This window comes from Mycteria americana, chromosome 3 (genome assembly GCF_035582795.1).
Source record: "Mycteria americana isolate JAX WOST 10 ecotype Jacksonville Zoo and Gardens chromosome 3, USCA_MyAme_1.0, whole genome shotgun sequence".
NCBI classification, from domain to species: domain Eukaryota; kingdom Metazoa; phylum Chordata; class Aves; order Ciconiiformes; family Ciconiidae; genus Mycteria; species Mycteria americana.
Genome location: NC_134367.1, coordinates 51,912,686 through 51,938,877, shown reverse-complemented (window position 1 = coordinate 51,938,877; position 26,192 = coordinate 51,912,686). Strand labels below are relative to the sequence as shown.

At 40.5% G+C, this 26,192-nt stretch overlaps 1 protein-coding gene across 5 annotated transcripts in view; it reads right to left on the bottom strand.

Moving 5' to 3' along the window:
* Positions 1-5,106: 5,106 nt before the first annotated feature.
* Positions 5,107-26,192, bottom strand: part of ARMC2 (armadillo repeat containing 2) — a 69,319-nt gene continuing 48,233 nt past the window's right edge. For 2 of the 5 annotated variants that reach the window (XM_075498515.1, XM_075498517.1), the window contains 6 exons: positions 17,955-18,276; positions 16,285-16,407; positions 14,280-14,393; positions 12,748-12,880; positions 10,312-10,469; positions 5,110-5,617 (listed from right to left, as the gene is read on the bottom strand). In XM_075498515.1, the coding sequence (XP_075354630.1) occupies positions 5,460-5,617; positions 10,312-10,469; positions 12,748-12,880; positions 14,280-14,393; positions 16,285-16,407; positions 17,955-18,276 (1,008 nt within the window). In that variant the 3' untranslated portion in view covers positions 5,110-5,459. Of the gene's footprint in view, positions 5,618-10,311; positions 10,470-12,747; positions 12,881-14,279; positions 14,394-16,284; positions 16,408-17,954; positions 18,277-26,192 lie in introns of all 5 variants that reach the window. The other 3 variants (XM_075498514.1, XM_075498513.1, XM_075498516.1) reach the window with 3 other exon arrangements.

The window sequence follows — 26,192 nt, the reverse complement described above, 5'->3', positions numbered from 1 at the left end:
TCTCTTGGTGTTTTTGTGTGGTTTAATTTTATGCTTCTGTTCTTCTTACTGCTTCAAAGATCATTTTAAAACGTTTGAAACAGTAACTGAGCAAACATACTTAAAATGACAAACCATGATTTTTTCAACTGAGTCTAAAATGATGGGAGAAAACAAAGTTTAAAAAATACTTAGATCTTCACTAAAACTGTAGTAGGAACACCTCTCATATACTCCTGATGTTTTCATCCTTCACATAGACCTCCATCCTCTCTTCAGGTATACTCTGTCGTGTAGGGTTTCCTCTTTCCTCACAGGTGTGATGGATGCACTCAACCCCTTATGGTGCAGGCTCCAAAGGAGGCAAAGGCCTGAGCCACGGCCAGGCTGAGAACTTCTCTAGTTTCAATCTCTTCTCTGAAAACCTAGAAAGGAGCAGGGTGACACAGCGAGCATCAATGCATATGAGCTTGGAACACCAATCATGTGATTGACACATGAATAGCAGGTGGCTTTTCCAAGACTCATTTATCAAAGTTGTGGCTACAAGGAGCCTCATGCCTACCTTTCCATCACATGTGATTTCACTACGAGCCAACCACTTTACCCCATAGATATGACAGCCTGAGTGAGCCTTCTTTTGAGCTCTCCCTGCCAGGCAGCGTGGCAGTGATCTCCCCTGGAGCTGAGATGCCTCTCAATGTTGCTGCTTGAGGCAGAGAGACCTTCTACCAATGGCATATCCTTGGTAAATGACTGATATTGCACATAACCTCGTAGTATGGTAACTTTGATTTTGTCTTGGTAACTTTGACTGCATGCTGAACTGATGCTAATGAAACATTACATACATTTTGCATATATAATCCCCTAGACATAAACCATTGACCAAGTCTGAGACTAGGTTTGGACCTAGCCCCACCTACATTCCTCTCTGAGGAGGAGTTTAGAAAGCAAGGGGTCCACTCTGAACCTCATGACTCAACGGGAGGGTCCTCCGGACCCTTTTGTGTTCCCGGTCTCTCTGTGAATCATTCTGACTCGAGGGTAACTCAATTTTCCTTTGTATGTTTCTCCCATGCAGTAATTAACAAGGTGAACCTTGCCATCAAACTTACTGAACCTGGGCAAACCCCTGTTAAACTTTGTTAAATTCCATTGAATTCATTGAACTCTGTCAAAATTATTATTTTACCTCGATAAAACATATTGCTGCTTCTCTCTTTTGAGTGAGGTGCGTTCCACTCATTCACGGCATTGGGTAATGGGTGCGATACGATTGGAGATTCCAACTGTATGTTTATATAATCACTTATTTTCAATAACTAGGTCTAAATTTATTTTGAGAGTTAAACTGAATTTAAAATCCTTCAGTAGTGAATTTAGTTCCAGATTAGGCTGCTAAATTTCATGGGCTAGTGCCAAAAGGATATCTGGCATCAGAAGGAGGGTCAGGTCTGTGCAGTCAGACTGAGGAATGTATGGCAAGGGGCACCGGGAGGGGGATTTGCTACAAGGGAGTGACAAACTCTTTTGGACACCCTCCTACAGCTGGCTGTAACGGGTTATCGTACACTCAGGTGTAGAAACTCCTACCTGCTTACAGGAAGGTAGGAGCCTTATTTGTAAGGTAGGAAAGAAATTTATTTTCCCAAGCCCACAGGTAGAATTACATAAAGATTTCTGTCCCCTGGCCTGGTTCTCAGCTAGCTCAGACAGGTTTCTCTTACTACAGAACTTTCTGAGAAAAGTTTTAAGCTTATAGTCCAAGAAGGTAAAACATCTAAAAAGATCTAGGGGAGAAAGATTAATAAACTGTCAAAAATTGTGACTAACAGGAAGCATCTGCTGTTTCCTCTTAACTAAAAATACAGGATTTTTAATGTTCCAAAAACAGAGCAAAACTTCCCTGTCTGAGGGCATATCATAATAAGCTGTGGCTAAGGACACAGAAAAAGTGTCTTCCCACTCTGTAAATGGAGTTTCTGCAGTACCTCATTCTCCTGCTGCTTTTCTGGGACGGTCAAAGGTAGACATGAAATTTTCCAAGAAGCCTGAACTGGCCATTTCCATCCTATGCTCTACCAGACACATGCAGGTACCTGCAGGCACTCTCTCCCTTTTCAAGCAGTAAACACTGCAGCATGCGTGTGTTAGTGGCTTCATATAGTCACATTTTCAAACGGAGCACTAACCACAACATGCAGATAATCCTGCCTACACACAAAGCTACTTACTTTGGAGAAAGGGCCTGAAAATGTTTGGGGATTTTCCATTCAAAATGCTGAGGTGGTTGTGGTCTTAAATAGAAGAGGACAAGCAAGGCTGTTACGCACAGTGGCAACCAAAGATGGTGGTGGGGTTAGTCTTTAAAAGCAAGAAAATGGTTAAGTCGCCAGATGCTCCATGAAAGTGGAAAGTGGTGATGGCTGCACGGAGCAGCAGCTGCGCATGACGCCAGGGCATGAGGAACAAGCCACAGCACTGCCTCCCTCGCTGGCAGGTGTGAGCTGCCCTCCTTTGCTGCAGGCTGTAAGCCCTGACAGCACCCGAGTAGCTCCTGCAGAGCCTCAGCCTGCGGCTGCGAAGTGCAGCAGCTCATCCGCGCGCAGCAGCAGCGCCTCGCGCGCCTCAGTTGCTGCGGGCTCTAGCAGTATTGGCGACTCGCCCCAAAAGACCACGTGGGCGGGGGATCCCGTCCAAAAGGCCAGGTCGACGCATGGAAGGAGACAGTGTGCGCCAGCACGAGTGAAGGGAACTGAATGGCTGGCTGCTGCGTGGGCCCAGGTGGGGTGCTAGTTTAAAAAAAAAACCACAAAGGATTTTCTTTTGAGTCTGCGCTAGGAGATGCGTTGCAGAGCCATCTGCCCCGCAAGCAGCAATGAGCAGCCCTCCCCAGCAGCCCTTGCCTTTCCATCGGCCCTGGAGGTTCAGTTCAAAACTGTGCATGTGTGTGTGTGCACACGCACCCCACCCCAGATAAAAAAGAGCAGCATGACAGAGGCCAAGTACTTGGTCGCTGAACAGGAATGGGCTCCCAAAGTCAGAAGAGAGCTTCTGCATTGAGGTTTGTTGCAAAGACACCCAAATGGTAGCAGAAGCCGTAAGAATACATCAGAAATTCAGCATTTTGGGGCTCATTCTTGTTACCCACAAGTTTTGTTCAAAGACATGGGCCCGTGCAGCTCCACGGGAGCCACTGCTGGGTTGTGCTGTTAGGTGCTCTGAGGCCTCTGCTGCCCTCTCTGCTCTGCCCAGCACCTCTGAACACGCCTCTCCTGAAGCAGTCGCAGGCCAAACCGAACACGAGGCCAGCGCTCACGCACAGCGGCTACCCCAGCTTTGCGCTCCACTGCGGGATACCCGCATTTGCCCTGTGCTACAGGACACGCTACACAGCGCTCCAGGCCCTTGTTGAGTTTGACCGGTAATGACTGACATAACTAGCTTTTTCTTTGAACAGCTCTTAATTGCCTACATATCCACCTTGACTTGAGCAAAACATCAGTTGCAGGCTGCCTTCTGACAGACACTCGGCGCTTGTTAATTCTGAGTAGAGCTGCTGACAGGACTTGGCCACGAGGCCTTTTCCGCTGCATCCCCACCCTGCGTTACACAGCCTGGTGTTTGCGCCTGCCTTTGGCCTTGGTGCGAATGCCAAGAACAGACGCCTCCAGCTCCCTCCCCACAGGGGAGTACTTACCCATCATCTTTTCTTTAATAGCCCCAAAAAGCAAATCCGTTCTTTTTTCCAAGAAACAAATGGGGGATTGAAGCCATTTATCTTCCCCCTCAACTTCAGCTAAAATTAAAATGGCAAAAGAAGGAATGATAATTGAGATCTTTTTGAGCTCAGCAGAGCTGTCATTGGAGCCAAACTCTATTGAACTGCTGAGCAGTTCTCTCCTGCGGATTGCAGCGCTGGAGGCTGCCACGTGCGCTCCCTAAGCGATTCGCTGCAGGGCTGAGCCTTGCTGGTCACAAGAAATGCCTCAGCTGCTGGGACAAAAGGAACATTGTGAATTTCATTACCTTCATTGAAGTTTCCTCCTCGCCCCTCCCAAAACCTGGACCATGAAATCTCCCCACCCCTGCCCTATCAACGGTAAAGTCCCTGAGAATGCAGAAGCAGCGACCTACACTAGGAAAAAAAAAATTCCCTGCCCTTCTACTACTGCTCTACTTCCCAGCCTCCTCGCCTCGTCTCCTCACCTGGAAGCAGAGGTCCGGGCACTGCCAAAGGTACAGCGGTGCCACTGAGGGAGTTCTGAATTGCTGCCTCAGAAAAACAAATTCCTCCAGCCTCTCTGCAGGGATTGCCAGGCTGGAGACTTGCTTTCCTGGCGAACACAGCACAGTGCGAGGCTGCTGACCCTCAGGATCAGAGCCAGGAGCCCGGCAGCCCCTGCACAGTGGTCTGTTCTTAGTAATCCGAGGTCAGAGAAGAGACAAATGGGTCAGGTCTGTAAAGCCTTCTGTAGGTAACTGGACTGTTAATGCTTGAGGCCAGTGATGCGCCTGCTGAGCTAAGCCATGGGCTACAAGCAAGGACTTTGACACACTGAAAGGATGAAAACTGAGCAATAAACAAGCCAGCAGCAGTCAGAAGGAACGTGAAGGATGTAGAGCCTTTTTTTGCCCCATGGATGGAGACACGAGCCCAGGGGAGACAGCTGGCCAAGACGGTCTGAGAAGTACAGGCACACAGGCGGCTCCTGGGAGTGTGGGAACAACTGAAAGAAGAAGAACGCACCAGACTAGCTAAAATCCTCTCTTCCATCAGGGATATGGGTGTTTTGCCTTAAGACGTGAAGTCCCAATTCAGAAAAGCCTCTTTCCAGCCTAGCTGGACCTAGATCCCACAAGCACCAAGGCAGGAGCTGGGATAGCCCAGCCACACAGGATCAGGTAAAGAAAGGGGGATCTCCAAAGGGAAGGGGAGCAACTTTCCCCTGAGCGTTGACAGCTTTCAATCTGAAGAGTGAAGCTTATGGTATGACACAGCAGAATGCCCCAATAGCATCTGGGTTACTCTGTCGCAGAATTTCATATCAAGTAAAAGCGTGTCAAAGTCTGTAGGTAAGATGTGGCTCCTGTCATGTAACATTCTTTTATAGTGCACAGCATTTTTGGTACCACAGAGGTCCAGGTACTCAGTGGTAATTTACCTTTTAAAAATTAAAAGTTCAGCAAATAATTTTGTGTCATTTTCCCAGCCAAGAAACTATGCAATTAATAGACAAATCACACTGAACAGCTGCTTGATCAGCTCAAATATATTGTAAAAAGTAATTACACATGCAAAAATTTCACACAAGCTTCTCAAAAGACAGTATCCAGTATATAAATGCCAGGCTTTACTGACTTTTTAAAAATTAACTTCCCATGCTCTCCGATGTGCTCCCCAATGGCAATGTACAGGTATATTAGAAATATAAAGCTGTACAATCTACACCACAAAAAAAAAAAAAAAAGACTGATTAAAATGGAGTAATAGTCACAGTTGGAAGAAAGGAGTGATGGCTTTGAATTCTGTCAAGAAGTTTTTCTGCCACAGGTTTGAACTCTCTTTCCCAATATAGTTTGTTGTAGTCCCTTAAATCTCTGTCGAGGCTGTAATCCAACGCTAGTTCTTCATCTGTAATCAAGGAAAATATCATCATCAGTTCTGAATAAAACTATATCCAACTATGTATTTTTTTGACCACAGCACATACAACTTATCAGTTGTGTATGCTGATGGCTTAAAAACAACTCCCTGTTTAACTAAGCATCACTGTCTGAGGGACTTAGTTTTAATTGAAAATAAAGACTGTTACAGTCAGTAAAACAGTAAGAAGGGTATGGCAGGCTCTATTATTTGTACACCTCACAGGTGTAGCTAAACTGTGTCTCCGAGATCAAGCATTTACTGTGACTGTCAGCCTGGAAACTACTCGGGTTCTAACATTACTCACAGCAGGTTTGCTAATGTAAGTAATCATATTCATCCAACTACAACTATATTTTTCCTGTCACAAATTGCTTTGCTGATCTGGTTCATGAAGACTTTTTCAAACTATATTTACTATCATACTTAAAGAACATGAACCATGCTGGTTACTGTATTACTGATGACCTCCCTTCCTCACAAACTTCATAAATAATGGGGCACTCTTAATAGAGACAAGTAATGTTAGGAATGAAAGGAAGTCATCACTCGTTATTCCCCCTCCATTTTGCCTGGCATTGGATGTAGCAAAGAAACAAACCCTGACAGAAAAAAGAAATCAGTCTGCAACCAGAAGCATGCTCCTGAATCGGGAATCTACAAACACAGCTGATAATGCTGAACAAATGTTTTCATACAGCTTAACAGAAGGGTATTTGACAGCCTTTAGGCTGTAAAAAGTACTTGTAAAAAGTAATTACACATGCAAAAATTTCACACAAGCTTCTCAAAAGACAGTATCCAGTATATAAATGCCAGGCTTTACTGATTTTTTAAAAATTAACTTCCCATGCTCTCCAATGTGCTTACCAATGGCAACGTACAGGTATATTAGAAATATAAAGCAATCTACACCACCAAAAAAAAAAAAAAAAAAAGACTGATTAAAATGGAGTAATAGTCACAGGTCAAATAGTCACAATAGGTCAAACGGACCTAAAATGAAGATACAGTCCTGCACCCAATGGGCAGTGTGACTTATCTTTGTCCTAGACTATGAAAGAACAGCAGATTCAGATCTGTTAAATAAATAGCTCTGTAAGGGAGCTTACTGCACATTCACAGCAGGTAAAAGACAACGTGGAGCTGAAGAGAAACTTCAGTTACCTACATTTTGATTCAAACTTTGTGTAGAAAAGAGACGCTCAAACAGCAACTATTCCCATTTAAAAGAATGCCAGGGTGCCTATGCAGAGCATGTGGCCTGAGCAGCAACAGCTATAAAGGAAGAGATGACATTACTCTTGCCTGGAGATGGGCTCCATTTCATAGAAAGTTACTGGTAACTGCCAACAATACTTGACTTCTATGTCACTACAGTGTTTCTGAATTACCAAAATTAAAGATATGCTGATTGTGAGGTAGATTCTGAAAGGGGTTCCACATAAAGAGAAGATGACATTTAGAGGCTTTTTGTAATAAAATAAAGAGAAAAAAACCCATTCTTTCAAGAAGGAAGACATGTCACATCTCTGCAGGAAGAAACCCTGTAATCAATCAGAGATAAAATCCAGCCTCAGACATCAGATCGATATTTGATGGTATCATAGGATAATTTGGGTTGGGCAGGACCTCTGGAGCAGAGCCACCGTAGATCAGGTTGCTCTGGTCCATGTACTGTTGAGTACTGAACATCTCTGAGGACGGAGATCCCACAGCCTTTCTGGGCAGCCTGTTCCAGTGCTTGACCCCTGCCATGGTGGGAACTTCTCTTCCTAATACTTAATTGGAATTCTTCTTATGGCAACTTGCGCCCGTTAGCTCTTGTCCTATCAATGGCACAGTAGCCCAACATACGTAAAATGAATTTCAGCAGCACAGAAGTGAGAGATCCTGAAGAGGAAGATAAGGGATTATGGTTTTTGTTTTCAAGCAGAATTGCTTTGCCTATTCCTGAAATAATTTCTCTACCCAAATTAACTATCTTCTAACACAGAGCAAGAGACATTTCTCCCTTTTAGTAGGCAGCTGTGCCCCCCAGAAGTTGATTGAATGTTTATGGAATTACTGAGGTCAGGAATTTCAGCCTACAAGACCAAGGGTCAGAACCAGTTCAAAAGCTGAAGTGTTGAACCAAAACAGTAAATTTCCCAAAGCAGAATGTGAGTAACACTGGGGATGAGCGAGGATCAGTGTCCCACATGCAAGCTGTGCGTCCTCAGATAATTTAATTTTCCCACGACCCTCCTCAAAACTAGTAAAATTGAGTCCTGGCCAAACAGCATATAAACTGGCTGCAAGCCCAGGAACAAGACAAGCACACTGGGTCTGCATGCTATGGGGAAAGCTGAAAACTGGAGTACAGACTCTAGTCTGCAAGGGCTACCCATCCCTATAACTCCGACAAGACAAGGGCCGGGAGCCTTGGAAGCTAGTATCGTGCCATGTAAAAGTTCACATGTACTGAGACTCCAAAATAATCTCCTCGAATTGATAGTGGAGGTAAAGGTGATGAGAAGAAAAGTCTGGAAAAAGAGAGGGAAGCAAGGAGATTTCACTGAATGACCAAACAGAAGAATGTTCTCAAGACAGAGGCCCGGGGCAAGGCAAAGCTGCCTGGAAACACCAGCCTCCAGGAGCTCTGAGTCAATAAAGTGACATGAGACTCATGAACAGCTGAAAGAAGGCAAATGACGGTGCCGTTGGAAAGCAGTGCCACTGCGTCTCAGGCTGCTGGGATCAGGCAGGGAAAAAGAAAAACAAATGGCGCCTTTTGTCCAGCCTTTCTGGGGCCCAACATCTTTTCAGGCTATTTCCACTCCCTTTTGGCTCCCTCCTATCTTCTGTCATCTTGTGCCAGGTAGGGGAAAGAAAAATAAAGGGGAGGAGGCCAAGCACAGCAGGTGAAGTGAGGTGTCTGCTGTGCCATGCTCCACTTTTTCTGCTTCCTGAGGGCATGCTGATGCTTAAGTACAGTCCACTGACTGTCAGCAGTTGCCTCCTGCTTCCTGAATGATAGAATCGGAGCAACGTCGGTTCAAGGCTGTTACTGGATACAATGGGAGGAGGAAGATGTAGGCTAATATTAACCAGCTGCTATTACTAAAATTTGTTGGCTCTTAACACACTGAGAAACCAGATCTAATGAACAGGATGCGCTTTTTCTACAGCTACTCTTCTAACTATAGTGTGAAGAAAGACTAGCCTTCTGATTTAATTCTGACCTATTTTTAATTAATTGTCATTACAGTTGCATTACAATTGCAATTGTAACTGCAATTGCGATTGTACATGAACTTCCAGTTCACAAAGCCTGTACTAGCTAATCAGAGTTCCAATTACTACCCAACCTGGACTGTGCAGTCAAATTAATTGCTGGAATAAGCAGTGTTAAATGCAGAGGAAAAAATAAGTAAGAATTTTCCAAAACAAAGATATATATTCCTTGCTGCATGCCAGAAAATTCAAGCATGATTGTGGCTGTAAAGTTTGCAGTTCTTTTGCAGAATGTTAAAAAGTGCACTAATGATCTTGAAACACTGAGTATTTTCAGATAAATAGATGGAATTTCTGCCCACATTAAGATATGCTTTATCATAGCAAGGAATGTAATGCACAGAGTGATTACAACAATGAATAACAGTAATTCTGCTGTAACTGGAAAAAAATCCTCACAAATCCACCCACTTTTCTGATTGTCTAAAACCAAAAGAACCACGGAGATCTCACTTTCTATCTGGGTCTGACTAACATGCAGCCTTCTCCACAGCAAGCAGACCTCTTTTGTAAAATTCCAATTAATTCCAACCAAATCAAAATTAGTTAAGTTTTGCTTCAATTTCATTTACATTTTAAAGATTTTTTTTTAAAGATGATTGCAAATGACCTTACCCAAAATAAAATCGCAACCAAAGCAGCGCTCATAAAATAAAGGAGGAAAATTAAATATAGTGACTATAGGACTATTACGTAGCAATTAAACTCTGTAAAATCGTAAATGTGCAGATAAAAAGATCCAACTGGGTAAGTGAATCAGGGTCTTAACATTCCCTTGTTAAGGGACACCTTCCAGCCTGTATTTGTGGAGGAGCACACCCTCCCCTAGCTTTAGGGAGCAGATGAGAAACTGTCAGGATGTTGTCCTTGCCCACAAGGAGATTGTGGTGAGAAAAGAAGGGCGGCCAAGGGACTCTTGTCACAAGCAGCAAGCAGCTTGTTGTACCACAGAGCCCTCCGACTAAGGGGAAAAGCCACACTCCCCAGACTGCCCGGTGTGTGCTGGGCAGTAACCAGGTGCATCACAGCTGAGCCCCCGCTTCTGTCAACACCTGCAATGACCTTTGAGGCCAGAAGGGCCCACATCCAGTGACAAGTATGTTTTGCGCTGAAGGTCTACGGGATAGCTGGCTCAAGCAGACAAAAAGGCAGCTGGTGAAAAGCATTAGTGGCATGCTAACCAGCCAAACTAGAGTGGGGAGTGACAGCTGCCAATTCCACCTTGGCAATCTGTGAGATCTGAGGGAATGTGCTGAATGGCAATAGACCACTCTGCTGCTGGGTAGTCTACACCAGCCAGCCACTTAAAGCTGCATGACAGACTTCCCACCCAAACTAATACCACTTTGATTTTGCTCCTTCTATTTCTCTTATTAAGGAAAAGAGACCAAGATTATGAATCTCACCTAAGAGTGATGTGAGCAGCACCAGCAACGTGTCGGTATCTTCTCCAAAGCATGAGGCCGCACTTGTGATGTTTTCACTGTAGTTCCACAGGGTTTTGCATATCAAACAAGCCAGCTGCCAGTCAGCCGGCCCAAAGTCTCGTAAACAATCGACTAACCTGTCGGTATCAAACAAAAAGTGGTTTGCTCCGTGTAGTTTTCTCCCGAGCCCTTCAAAATCTAGGCAGTCTAGAAATGTATGCAGACACCATGAAAGTTTGCAGGAAAATTCTACATTAATAAACTTAAGATGCTACTTTCTTCCTCAGTAACTTCCCCCTTTTCATTTAGTCTAGTTCCCTAAAGATGTGAACGTGCCTTTTGTCTACACACATGTGAGTATGCCTGCCTGCATCTGTCCATCCCCTATAACTTTTTAACCCAACTAACCAATTTCAATCACATATGTCACAAATGTAACCATCTCAAAGACACTAGAATTCCAACAAATTTCATGACAATCTGTGACTGTTCCAAATCTGTGGCTACCACTAGAACAGAGATTGCAATGCGAGCCAAACCTTATCAGGCACCACAAATTCATCTGGAAAAGATGGTAGGAATGCAGAAAAAGCTTCAGTCAGAATGTCCAGCTTATTACACATCAGAGGATCTGACCAGAAGACAAATCCACAGGAATTTGGTACTTCCATGACTCACAGAATTACCTCTTACGTTCAGTGAAGTCTGACTATTTTGCAGATCTCGCCCCTTCTTGTATTTCCTCAGCCTGCACTCCCAACGGACTCCTCTCAGAAATGCCAGTTTATTAAGGACCATTAGGTTCTTGACCTTTCTTCTAATCTCACTTCCTTGCAAGCACCAAATGCAGGCTAGATCAAAAGCAGGACTCTGAAATTAAGCTATAACTTTTCTGCCTGCACCAGCTTACGTACAGTAGCCATCCAGAGTTCCAAACAGCAGTGTTCACAAGTCCTGGGGCAGCAGAAGTAAACATTGTTTTTCACCTGCTGTCCCTAGCGACCTCTCTAATAGTAATCCTTCACTGCTGTTCTCTTCCCCGACCCTACGGCCCCCTCTTTCCCTCACTTCTCTGCTTCACTGTGAGATTTATAATCTGGTGATTAGTAAAGGGAACACAGGATAACTATTACATTCAGGTATGGCTGAAAATAGCAGTAATTGAAAAGCAACCAAAAAGAGGTTTGCTTTTTCTCTCCTCTCTGAAGGCAGTCATTGTGGAAGACTGGGAGGCATCTAACGAAAAGCCAAAAGAACTTGCCCTAATTTTTTGAAGTTTAACTCTCTGATGAGACTAATTCCATGTTTTATTAGGGCCACTATATATTGGTACGATAACCTCATTTCCAAAAATCCACAGAGCTGGTTTGGCACAGTCAGGATGACCTCCTTAACAATCACTTCTAAATTCTCCAGATTTGTTCAATACTGTTACTGTTTTTCCTTCCTTCTTCACAAATTTTCAGAGAGAGTACAGAAAATTCTATATTCTGTATGATTCTATATTCTACATAACATTCTATATTCTATATAATAGAAATTTCTCACATTTATTATTCAATTCACCTGTAACTTATTTTTATTCTTCTTTTTCAGCTTTATATTTTGTAAGTTAACTAGAACATGGGAAGGAAGGATCAGCAGACTATGCATTGTTTACATGTATAAAAAAGTAATTATATGATGTATGAACAAGAAAGCATTTCAAAGCTAGGTATATTGTTCCATAAATGTGGGTTGTATCAACTGCTTTACAAGCATAGGAACATGATCTTTCATGTTGCTCCAATTAAGCTGGATCCGCTATTATCTGAACATCAAAGCCACAAGTGTTGCATCCACAGTGGTTTTTCAAGATCTAATACCACTTACGATACAAGTGCCTTAAACTTGAACTCTCAGAGAGGCCTCTCAGGAGCGATTTATTCTCTGCCGAGCACAGCTACATCAGATAGTTCTCCCAGCAGTACTAAGTAGTTACAAAATTGCAGGAGACCATGTGGGGTATCATAGTTCTTGAAGTAATCTTCATACTTACAACAGATACACATTAATGGTGCCTATTAACTGTAGCCCACATAGGATCCAGTTAAGTCAAGCATAGCAGCTATTGCAAAGCCACGTTTTAGTTGCTTTGTTGTATGGTACTCTCCTCTGCTGGTTGTATCAGGAGGATCTTTGGGAAATTATTCTGTGGTTCTTGGCTCTGCAGTAGGTTAAACCACTGTAATGCTTTTGCAAAAAACATATGAAAGAATATGAAAGGCTTTTTCTTGAAGAACATTAGATGCTGAATATCTATTAAGTATGTATCTTTATTACAAGTTATTGGCTCCAATAAAAAAGAATCTGATTGAAACTCTTTGGTCAAACTACTGAAACTTGCCTTTTTTGTAAGCATAATCAGGAACTTACTTTCCAATTCCTCCTTCTTCCATCAGAAGAGCTCGTTTGTTCTTATCTACTGTGAGATTGAGCAGAACTCCACAGGCAGAAAAACAGACATCTTGGTTCTTGGCATCAAGTAAAGCAATCATGAACTTGTATACTGGATTGTAAAGGAAACAACATTACTGGGAAGACGGACTTATCATACAAGTGGCATTACAACATACTTATTAAACATGTATACTTAGAAAGCAGCCAAATGCAGGATACCCTACCCAAAAATTTAACCTTGTAGCATATTACTGTGACATTTGTAGAACAGTCATATGAGCCAGAGTAACAGCCATTATTATATCATGCTGAACACCAGCTTTCTTCAAAGTGCCACACACAAACTTCTAGTTATAAAAATACATCAAAGTAATGTGAAAATCCAATCAGAAGAGATTAAGTTCATCAAACTGAATTACAGCTTATTTCTTAAAAGTATCACCCTCCTTTCAGTTGCACAGTCAGCAGAAACTGCCAGGATTTGGCATTTGGCACTCAGAGAGGGAAGTTCTTACCCCTGTGAGTGGCAGGGTTGCCCTAGACTACACCAAGTCCAGCTGGGACTGCTGCAGCCTGGGGCTCCTGTGCGAGACAGGCAAGGAGCAGATGCTGAACTCGGCAGGCAGTGGAAGGCTACCCCAGCGAGGGAGTCAGTCTTGCCGAATGGAGAGGCAGCCTCCCAACGCTTCCTGCGCTCGGCGTGCTGACACCACAGTCTCTCCAAGGTGGAAAATTCAGTTCTTTGACTGAGACAGCTCATCAGCAACCAGCTACTAAGTGTCAGTTCTCCCTCTGCAGATACGTGCTCCTCCAAAAGTGGTGATATGTCCACCCTTGAAAGAAGGGGTTGTATATTCTGGCACATCACCTCACTTTGAGCACTGACAGGTAGATACAAAAAATTTATGGTGAACTGATGTTTAATTAAACCTATGACACACCTTCTGTGGATAGCAAGGAGTTGCCATTTTTCCCAAAGCTCTTTAGACACCCAAAGTGAAAGGACTTGAGAAGACTTGTATCCTACTTCACCCAGAGGCAAATAGGAGATCTCTTTGTTGAGGCAGTCAAACATCTTAAATGCATGTTACAAAGCGCTAACAAGCTGTCGAACATGGGAATCAAAAACCTGTGATTATGAACCTAAATGAGAATTAAGTTGGATTTTCATTTTATATCATACCATATCACTACCAACTTGAGAAACTGAAGGAGTGAAGGGAAATTTCAAAATTATAATCTTTAGGAAAAACAGAGGTTTTGTAGTATTTACCTTTGTGAAGGCACACCATGGCACATTTTTCCTACTGCAATATTTCCATTTTAAAGAAACTGAAATAAAATGGTGTTTATAATGACTACTATTGGATTCTAACATTTGCCTAATTTGCAAAACATCAGAGAAGATTGCTTCTACCCTTTAACTGAGACAGCTCATTAACAGTCTTTCCTTTTTAGAACTATGGACATTTAAAAACAGGACTCCAACAAATGCAAAACTCACTCACTCTTTTTCTGTATGATGAAGTCACAGATCTCATGATACTGGGAAAGATTGCCAAAGACTCTGACAGCCTCCACAACTCCATCCATATTGTTGCTCATTAACAGCTTTAAAAGTACTATTGGTTTGCAGAGAAATGAAATAAAAACAATTACTTGTATATCACAAACATATGCTTGGCTTTTTATCAGTAACTATCAGAATGCAAGCAGCAACAGCAATAAATGTAATAAATGGGAACAGTCATCTATCTGTCTGGTTGCAGTGAAGGGGGTGAGCTGATGGTAGAACAAGAGCTAAATTGTGTAGGGCTTTGAAGATGAGACAAAGAGCTCCAATATGGGGCTAAATGCAAAGGAACAAATGAGGAGTTATGAAGATAGCCTGAGCACAGTTGTAATAATGGGAGACAGTTTTGCTATACAGTTTTGAGTGGGCTCATGTGAAAATCCAGGAAGACAAAGAAGAAAAAAATGTTGTAATATATAAGAGAATTGATTTAGATCCTGAACAGATGGTCTTATGGTGGGATGTCTCCTAAAACTCAAATTATTTTCTGACATTAGCTCTATTTTCTCTCAGTGCTGCTATAACAAGCAAACACATTTTCTCTAAACAGCTACTTAATATTGCCCCTGGTCTGAACCATTTACTTGCTTGCTGCTTTCCTGCTTAGCAGTTTCACATATGAACAGCGTGTAACTTCAGCAGACAGAATGAGACCTTAAGCATTTCCTAGGAAGAGCTACTATCATGTAGGTTTTTGGTGCACAGCAAAGGAGTGATGTTACAGAAGTTACATTTATCAGTCTTCTGTGAGTATGAAGTGAACCACTGAAATCAGTCCATCATATAAAGGACTCAAATCAGTCAACCCTTAACCCTTCTACCACAGAAAAGTGAGAGAAAAAAATATAGAAAAGAGGTTGGCTTCATTCCCATTACTTCCATCTTTGAATGTTGCAATACTGAACATGCCTTGAACTTGTCTTAAGAGACAGCTGGAATGATTATTTTTTGTCTTTGGGATCCACCACTTGTATGAAACAGCAAATATTCTCAAAATGTCTCCTGGCGGAGGAAGCCTGCTGGTCTTCCATCAAAAGGTTTTCTCTCTCCTCAGTTCAGGCAGAGGAAAGGTTATGGGACTGGTTCCACATGCTAACAATAAAAACAGGAGAGGGAGAGCAAATGGGACAGGCAGAGAAGTCATTTGTTTCCACATTTCTCCGACTAGCAATAAGAGACAGCTGGCTTATGGGTGATAAAATGACTCGTGACAGAACAGCATACTGTTACCTATAGAGAATATGATGTCTACCAGTCAGGGCACTAGGTTGACAGCCAGAATATTTTTTCCTACTCCTCATTCTACCTGTTGTGCGAACTTCAGGCTCCATCTCTCCCCCATGTCTTGTCTATTTAGACAGAAAGGTATGCAAGACATAGACTTTCTACCTTTTGTATAACATTAACACAATGAGTCCTAGAACTCAGACACCGTTCCTACACATCACTAAAATATGACTGTTGTCCACACTGTCAGAGGGGAGAGAATCACACAACTCCTATACTGCCAATGGATTTATAAGCCAGAAACAGACATAAATCAGATTTGGCAGGTCTAGAAGGTACTGAGAAGAAAAAAACTTTCTTACCATACTCTGATTAGAAGTAAAAAGCAACATGATTATTTTGGCTCAGGCATATGGATTTTGAACAAGTCTAGCAAAAATTGCCAAACAGAAAACAATATGGTAAATTCCTTTGGGGAGGAAAAGAAGAGGTTTTGTCAACAACCTAACTATTTTCACACAAGTCATAGAATTATGTTCCAAGAGAATAAGAAATCATTATGGGAAGAATTTAGCCCTATGAACTTTATATTGCTGCAATATGATACCACAAAACACTATCAGTGTCTTTATTTTCTGTAGTGTCAAAATATAGCATGAATATCTTCCACTTTCAAAAAGCTATACAAAAAGTACTAGTTTAAAAGTCCTTACTTTCAGCAATGTGTAGCTTCTTGTCTTGAACAGCAGAACTCTTCACTTTGTAGTAGGATAAATTGTTGATTGTTGTTGCAGCATTGATGACCAACTCCTCACAGTCATCAACTGACTTGTATTCTGATAGTAAAAAACGAAAAAACAAAACCAAAAAACCCAGAACATATGTATATGTAGATACACACACGCACATGAGTTAACTTAGCAGTGCATTATATCTCAGAAGCAAAGTGAATCATAGTTTACATGGCCACTATTACAGACAACTATTCTGTTTTTCAGTAACATGGCAGAAGCTAACAGGAACAGTTGATCCAAAAATGGCAATACAAAGTCACTCTTTCCAACTTTTCATCTACAGAAATCATTGTGACTAAGGCAACATGGTTTAAAATCTAGTTAGTTAAGACATTTTGCAGATCTTGTTTGCTGTTTTAAGATGGAACTGAGGAGAATCCACATGCAGAAATAGGCCTGCGTGACAGACACGGAGAAATACCAATGACTATTATACTGCAATGTCAGGTACCATGGAAAACTGGCGGGGGAAGACTTCTTTAACAATATTTGAAGTATTCTCTCTCTCAGAGTTCCTGACAGAATGTTAACCAGTGTAAAATTACACCAGCAAGTCTGAAAGTTGTGTATACTGATTTATCTGAGGTTTCTGGCCTCAGAAATCAAGAGTGAAGGAAATAAGAGAGGTAAGTTCATAGGGAGAGAGAACATTTTGTAGTAAACTAACTGATACGGTGCTCAAGAAGAGGGGAGGGTGGCAGAGAGAAGCTTTGAGGCTCAAAAGTGCTTACACAATGATTATGACAGTTCCAACCCAGGAAGCTCCTACAGGGCTTAAGACAGAATGGATGAAGTTGTGAGTCTGCCTTCTCTAATCCCCCATGGCTGATGCGTAAGACTGGTAAACTAGCATAATCAGGTTGATTGTCTCTACATAATATTTAATGTTCTCATCACACACTAAAATATACTGAGTTCTTTGAGATGTATCTTGTCGCTGCCAAACTCCCTTATGGGGAGAACAGACTGCCCAGTCCTAGCGTGTAATTAGATTTACAAAGGGATCAGTAAGTGGCAAAGGAACTGCAGTCCTAAGCCTCCATTTGGAGGGAAAGGGACACTCTCTTCCACCTGAAAGAGATAAAGGTTGGAAATCTGAAAAAGAAGAAAAAATAAGGAGAAATTTTTCGAGGAGGCTGAAAGTTATGGGTGCAGGGAACAAAAGAATACTTAATCCAGAACAGTCACAAAACCTGCAAACCTTACAAAAAAGCCCACCACCAAACACATTTATGTAGCACCTGATAAGAACAGACTTCCCTTATATATGAACTCTCAGTGAGATGTATTTAAAATAAAATTTGTTTGCTTATCCTTAATGACCATATCTGCAAATCTGATCACTGAATTAAACACTCTACATCTTTCCCAGACACTGAAAAGCCAGTACCAAAGCAGCAATGCTTCCACTGTCTCAAACAGGCTTTCCACATAAAACAGTTTATGAATATCAGCAGATTGACTTTGTTATTTTAGCAATGGAACTGATTTAGTTATGGCTCAACCTAGATAAGAAGGTCAAGTAGAAAAATCCTAAACTGTCCTTACAGACTGAACAAAGACAACAAACACAACATAGATTTTATTACCTAGTACTGTAACAAGTAACTCTACAACACGATGGGCAGCTGCCAGGGCTGCTCCTACGCTGGGATGAATGGAGAGATTGGCCAGCACTCTTATCAGTTTTATCAGAACATCTTCTGCTTCTGAAGGATGCTTTGGGTGTTTTTTTCCTTCCCCTCCTCTTTCATGGTACCATTTCTGGGCATTCAAATCAAGCTCATGGTAGGTTTGGAATAATGATATCAAGGTGTTAACGCTTCCTTTTTCTTTAAAAAATTGCTCACGGGCCTCGTTATTCTTTGCTGTTAAATTACCAAGAATGAAGATGATACGGATAACCAAATCCTGCAATAAAATAAATAAACCATATTATACAGAAAACATCAGAAGCTATTAGCTGCCTAAAAAGAAGATAATACTTAATTTGCTTCACAATTCAGTTAACAGCAGGTCCTGAACAACTGAAGGAATGCCAAATACAGCAACTAGAAATAATTTTTATGCTACTATTTTTCATAACCCGGTTTACAGAAGAAATCAAAAACATTTGACAGAACTAATATAGCATTGGGATAATTACTAATGGGATATACTTAGTGTAGGTCATCTGTTTTTACCAAGCCCACAGTAATCTTAAAACATCTTAAAGCAGCACTTTATATAACCAGAATAATCGTATGGGCCAGAGCTTACTAATCTTTCAGGTAAGCAAGTGTCAGCTGTGATGGCCAAAGACGGCCACCTTCTCATCTTCTCTAGGCCTGTTATGCATCATAGAGGTTAAACTACTTTCCCTTGATTTGCTATTGTTAAATCCATGTTAGCTCTTACTCATTTCCTTGTTAAGTCCAATTGCTTACAGATAGCTGAATTATTTGTTCCAGATTTTTACCAGAAATGTAATCTAAACTGACCGGTCTGTTATGGTCCAATTCCTCCTCTTTCTCCTTTTAAAGACAGGTGCCCTACAACCTTGCAATCTTACGTAACTTTCCAAGAATCCCAGAGACATTACCCTTTCTGTCCTTTTGTGAGCACCAAAGGGTAAATTTCATCAGGCCTAGCTGGTGTGAAGATGCTTAAATACGCTCCAGCTTATTTTTTAGTGATAAAAGAACTCAGGCTGAACTAGAGATTAATCATTTGATCATACTTAACCCTTTCAGAAAAAGAAGCAAAAAAAGGCATTCCACACTTCACTACTCACAGTGGCATATGTCAATAATTCTCATCTTCTGAACATTGCAGCAATTATTTCCTTATTGTCTTCTCACTATTAATGTACTACAGAAAGTTTTTGTGTTTCTTTTTATGTCCCTTTCTAGTTGCATCTCGTTTTGTGCTTTGTTTTTTTCTGATTTTCATTTTACGTGTTCTTGCTACACTTTTATTCTTATCATTGCTTATCATGAGACCTACTTTCTATTTTTATACCGTATCTTGAGATCTTATGATTTAACCAAGTTGCTCTCTTAAAGCACTTTCTATCCCTGCCCTTCAGTGGGATATAGAATTGCATCTCTTGTTGCTTCACTTTGGACATACTGAGAAATAGCTTTTTGTGACAAGACTAGTGGATCCTAACTGAATGGCATTCAACAACATCCCCATCTTTTTCTTACCCATCTGTATGGAAGAAGTAAAAAATAAATTCTGAACGTCTGAACTAACCCAAGTATAAACTAATTAAAACATTTGCCTCTGTCACTTGCATCAAAACCTACTCATTTCCAAAAAGAAACATCCATAGCTTTATCTTAACAGTACAGGTGAAGTAACGGCATTTCTTCAAGTACAGCACAGCCATCTACGCTTAGCTGCTAAACTGCTGTACTTGCACTAACCTAGAATTTTGCTAAACCATTTACATGCTGTTTTTCTTCAAATATAATAGTTATATTCACAGATATTCTAATCCTCCCTGGTATTAATAATGTAAGTTAACCAGGCACAGTCCAACTTGTTAAAGTATATATACTAATATTGAAGGAAAAAAGATGTGTAAGCAGTGAGCAGAAAGAATCCTTCTTTCATACATGCCTTCATCAACAAGTTTCAGGTCTTAAACTTCTGCTACAAGACATCGGCAATAACATCCTCCTAGGGTCAAGAAGATGAATGCTATCCCTGAATATGAGAAGCAGGCAGTCTCTTAAGTGAGGAATAGGTTCTCGCATCCATGTGTTTAATATGATCGCTTCCACTTTTTTTTAACTAGGCATCATATTTTTGCTAGCATCTAAATGTCATCAAGACAAATTTTTATGAACATTCTTACTGACTAACCACTAAGAGCTTTCACCTTTGCTGGCACAACCCCCAATTCACAAAGGCTGTAAGAATTTGAAACAAACAACAGATGAATCAGAAGAGAGAACTGAAAAAAGCAGGCAGTCTAGTTTGACTCGTTTATATTGACTTTCTAATTTTGGTCAAAACAGTATCAGCCCAGCAACAGCTCTACCCAATCAGAAAACAGACAAACAGGTACCGTACAGCAATCAACTGATATTTTGAGAATTGTGATCTCAACTGTGCTTTCCACCTACAGGCTAGCAAAACAAACTTATAAAATACTTCTTTTTAGCTAAGCACATCCGGTTTTAATAGCATATTACCGAAGTTTCATTATCTTCCAGTGAATATTTAACTACCAGAGTCAAACAGAAAAGCTGGTACATCTTTTCCTGAGTAGTATAATACTCAAGGGTTTGTATTATTTTTGGCTATATTTTTTTTAAATGCTTATGGGGTAAGCACTGCAAGAGTAAGAAACATCAGCTTAGAATTGCTGTGTAAAGAAATACATGTAAAGATGAATGGCATTTTGAAACTGCTTGCAAGACTAAACCTGTACAAGGCCCATGGGCCTTTCTCTACATAACAAAAAAATCAGTATAAAAAATGAGATTATTATGCATCTCCTAATGTTTGGAGTATTAACCGCATATGGAATTTCAGACATTCTTGCACACTTACAGAAAAATTACATTTATCAGATTAGTTTATACAATATGGAGGTTTTAACATGTATGGCACTAAAGACAAATTAAAGATAGGAATTACACTCAGCTATTTCATCTTTTTATAAAGAGGCACTCACGTGAGACATGCTGTCCAGAGAGTATACCCAAACCTGATTAGAAGGTTATATATGAGACCACACAGCTTCACTTATACAAACAAATTTGAAGAAATGTATCAAGAAAAGCTTGAGAAAGAGAACTGATTTTTTTCTTTGCTTCCAATCTGTGAAGAAACTGTGATATTTTTGTTTTTAAAGCGGTAATGGTACCACATACTCTATCAGCATTTAACTCTTATTTTTCTGACAACTGGAACATATACATTTGATCACTGATATGAAAGATTTATTTGCTCATCTACTTCTAAAAATCTATTCCTTGCACTGCCCTAGTAGCAAAGGTACCCGATGTACTTGCTGAATCACAGAACTTGACAGCAGTTTATGCTGGCAATTAAAGTGTACCTGCCTTTCAGTGTAAAGCATGATGAACAGAGGTATAAAAAGTACAGGTTTACTTATCAGTAGGAAAGGAAAGCCAATTAGGTCAGTAATTTCTAACTAAAATGAGATAAATAAGGGAGGGGAGTCCATTCTAGAGTTTGTACATGTTGGCCAAGTACCTGTTGTTAGTCTATTTGGTGTCTGGACCCTCAGAAGGGGAGGGATAGTACAAAACAAAAATTCAGATGCCAACAGCTGAGTTCCTATTGAATCTCCAGCTGTATATGAAATGTGCTTTCCATGATACACAAACTTCAATGGAGGTAGTCAAAATTCTACCACCTGCCCAGCAGTATGAACTGCTTCTCATTCAAATCTAATTTACACTTCATTTCCAAGTTTGTATTTCTGCTTTATTATGTACCTTGGAAAGAAAATTTGCGAGTTTTCTTTGCAGGGTCTGGTAGTCTACTTATAGGCAAAATAACAGTAGCTATGCCATCCTGGAGCTAATATCTTCCAAACACAGTAAGGATTCGTCTTGAAGTGACATTCTGGCTGTGAAAATTCCTGGTCAAAGCCAGACGTAACAACTGAACCAAAATGAAACTTGATTTAAAGAAGAAAAAAGGAGGCGGGGGGTGGATGGGTGTAGAATACCCTGGAATTATCAAAAGCAAAGGAAGAAGTTCTTGACTGAGGGACCTGAAATAAGGAGCAGAGAGGAGAAGCTTTGCAACAGCGATAGGAGGGAGTACTCTGTCAGTGAAGAGGGAACCTCCTTCCCCTGCAAATATGAATGCATTTGAGAAGAAGGAGAGGCCATTAGAAGAATGTAGTTCTATTTCCATGTATCACATGCCACAGGACCCTACCCAATAATTTCTAAACCCAAAAATCTGATCCGTTTAGGTAAACTTTTCAGAAAAGGGTTCATTTGCACTTAGTGACTTTTAGCAATGAAGAACTCATGTCCTTAGGTTTGTTTGTGGACATCTGGAGATCTGGGAAAGGTAACGAAGAAAAGCAAGCACATTGTCACCAGAACAACATTAATGAAAAGCAGTGTACACTCTCTAAGAAAAAAAATTTCAGAAATCACAAATTGAAAAAAAAGTTGAAAACCATATCCCCCATGGTATTGCTCCAATTATTACTGATCTCCCTGGTTAAACTCTTTATTCTTATTACTAGTTTAAATTTGTACAGCTTCAGCCACTATTTCTTATTATCTCTTTTTTCCTAGATTAAAGGATGGTCTACTAACAGAAATGTCTTTCTTGTACAGATTCTATTAATAGGCAACTTACTGGTCTGATCTTTGTCACTGATAAATTAATTTGCTTAATCTTGGGGTTTTTTTAAACTCTAACCATTCTTTTAGCTCTTTTCAGAGCTGTTCCCAAGCTTTCAGCATTTTTTGTAGAAATTAATACCAAAAAGGCAAAATATTTTAGTGACAGTGTCTGTCACATCAAGCAGTAATATCTTGTTATTATTCTTATTTGATATTCTAATGTTTACCTACCTAGTAATTACATTCATTCTCTTGTATCTTTTGATACACCAGAAGAGCAGGTTTCTATATGATATATGCCAATGAAGGCTGGTTGACTACAAACTTTGAGCTCTACATTCCTGATCATTTTATGTTCAGAGTACATATCACATATTCTGCACTTTTCTTACCACTTTTGCCTTTTCTTTCAGACAAAAAAAGAAAAAAAAAATCACAACCAAAGTATTAGGAATATGCAAATACACTATCAGCTCAGCATACTGTCAGAAATCATACTGTAGGGAAAGGGTGACCTTCTGTGGTTATTCAGATTTATCAGCAGGGAAATTCCTTCAGAGTTGTCAGAATATGTATCCTAAAATGGATACTTCCTTCTTGAAAAAAATGTTAATTCAGAGAGAATGAATGATCAGTTATGAATATGCATGTGCACACACAAAACACAACAGAAAAATCTTGTATTTTTGTTCTTTAATGGTCAATTACTATATTCCCTTCATAGCTTTTTTTAATTGTCCAAGGCACTATTATAACGTTGGGCTACGGGGAGAAGGAATACAACTGAAAATATGTATTTGTAAATGTAGGAGGAAAGAACCACATTATCTATGTAAGTTCTTCATAGGATTACCTTGACAAGCATTTCAGCAGAAGTGGTGGCATAAACAGCACCCACTATCCTTTCCATTCACAGTTTGGTTCCTCTCCCATATTGTTTCCTCAGTATTTGTGAACAAGGAACTATTTGTGTGGCTGTTCAACAAACTAGACTGGAAAGCAATGCAGGTGATAACCCAGCTAAGGACTGGGGTTCTTATTTTCAGTTTTAAGGTTATTGGAAGCTGGGTCAGTTTTGTGACGTGATGTATCACGCTGTCACACAAACAGCTGTCCTCAGCCCAAATGAGGGATGGCACAGAGGGGAGAAGTGAGCAACAGAAACACAAAGAACACTTATGTCAGCACTGATGACCATTTTTTTAGAGGCAAGCTATGGATACAGAAACACACCACCACAACCCCGCCCCCAAATAAAAATAATAATAAAAAAAATCTTCAGTATCTCATAAGACTGTGATGCCATTGAGCAGAGTACCAATAATACTCTCAAAGTATTTAACAGGCAAACATGTATATCTGAACTAAACATAGCTGCAGCATTAGGCTCTATTGTTAAGAGCCTATGGTTGCTTTGGGGTATTACATGACTTATGTTATATGACTGACTGAAACAGATAGTGGGCTCCTGGGAGTGCAACACAGAATTTTCCATAAGCCAGCCAAAAAAACAGCCAGGAAGGCCAGTCACTGCATGCAGATAAGCCTTCACCTAATAAATAAAGCCAGAAACAGTGGAGAAATTCTCTGCATTTACAGGCCCTATCTGTGACAACCTTCCCCACTGCAGCAATCCTAAGAGCAAAAAGGACATTCAACAGCCCTGAAATAAGTCTTTTTCTTGGAGGGAGACAAGAAAAAAGTCTCATAAGCAGAAGTCTACTTGCTCACAGAAGACTATAAACTGATTTGGGACCTGCTACCTGGCAGATGCATTTGGGAAGAAAGCTCGGCAGATCCAGGCACAGTGAACTCGATAAATCTGGACATCTCCTTAGAGAGGATGACAAGGCAACATCAGTCTATTCTTCGTTTAATAAATTGTTTCTGACAAAGTGATTGTTAAATCAAACAGGTAAAGCAGCATGTAAATTATAATTGTAAATTAGTGCAGTTCTACTAGCTGATGCAAGAGACACAAAAATAATAACAAATCTTTTCAAACATATCAGGACCAGGAAGTTTGCCAGCATCTGCAGAACTAATTGATGATCAGGATAAAACAGGAGCATTCAGAGAAGAAAATGTCATTGCAGAGAAGCTAAATGAGTTCTTTGCATTGATTCATGCCCACTGTGAAAGCAACTGGGGAGATCTCAATGCTACAGCCTTCTCCAGGGAAGACTCATCAGAGGATCTGTCCAAAACTGAAGTGATCGCAAACAATTTTAAGGAACAAACTGACAAAACAAATAGTAACAAATCACCAGGACTGGATAATCACCCAACAGTTCTAAAAGAACTAATTAATTAAATAGCTTAATTGGTAACTGTGATGTGCAACCTCTCAAAACTGCCTTGATGCCTAAGGACTGGAAAGGTAACAAACATGAAAAGGAACCAAGTGAAATTCAAGTCTGGTGTCTGTACCAGATAAATTAGAAGAGACCATAAAAATAATAATAAAATTAGTGGACAGTCAGATAAACGCAATCAGCTTTGAGACTCCTAAGTTCTGACCTTCTCAATTCTTGAGTTCTTTGAAGGGATCAACAAACATACATAAAGAAGACCCATCTGATGTGGCTTTCCAGGAGACTTTTGACAAAGTTATCCATCAAAATCCTAGTGAAACTAAGGAGTCATGCTGTAAGGGAGAATGTCCTGGTATAGATAAATAATTAGAGGATAGAAATCAGAGTAAATTAGTAGTTCCTGCAATGGTGGAAGATGACTAGTGGAATTCCACAGGGTTTTGTGCTGGGACCTGTTGTGTTCAACTTGTCCATAAACAACATGGAAAAGTGGGTGACAGCAGTGATATGGGAGAGTTTGCTGATGACACTAAGATATTCAAAGTAGCAAAGATGAAGGCTGAGTGAAGAGCAGAAAAAAGATTTGTAGTCAACTGGTTATAAAATAGCAGATGAAATTTAAATGCAGATAAACATGAAAAGATGCGTGTGGAAAAACACAGAGCAGACATACTTTTATGTATAAAATTACAGCCTTTGAACCAACCATAACCGCCTGGAGACCAGTCTTGGGGTTAATGACAGAGTCCTCATGGGGGTTTAATGCTCACAGGAGGTCAAGAAAGCAACTAAAATGTTGGGAATTACTGGTAAATAAACTTAGGCAGACATGCAAATCTATGATATGGCCACGTCTTAACTGCCATGTTCTGGTTTCCTCATCTCAAAAAAAAGATACAGGAATCAGGATTGTCAAAAGTTCTATGAAAAGCAACATAGATGCACAATGGTATGGAATAGCCTCTATATCAGAAAGGACTAAGTAAGCAAGGACTCTTAAGTAAGCAAGGACCCTTCAGCCTGGAAAAGAGGTAACTCAAAGAGGATATGATAAAGGTGTAGAAAGTCAGGGGTGGTGTGAAATGAATGACAGGATTAAATATTCACCGACTGTTCAATACAAGAACCAGAGGGTATCAAATAAAGATAGTAAAGGCCAAATTCAAAACAAGCAAAAGGA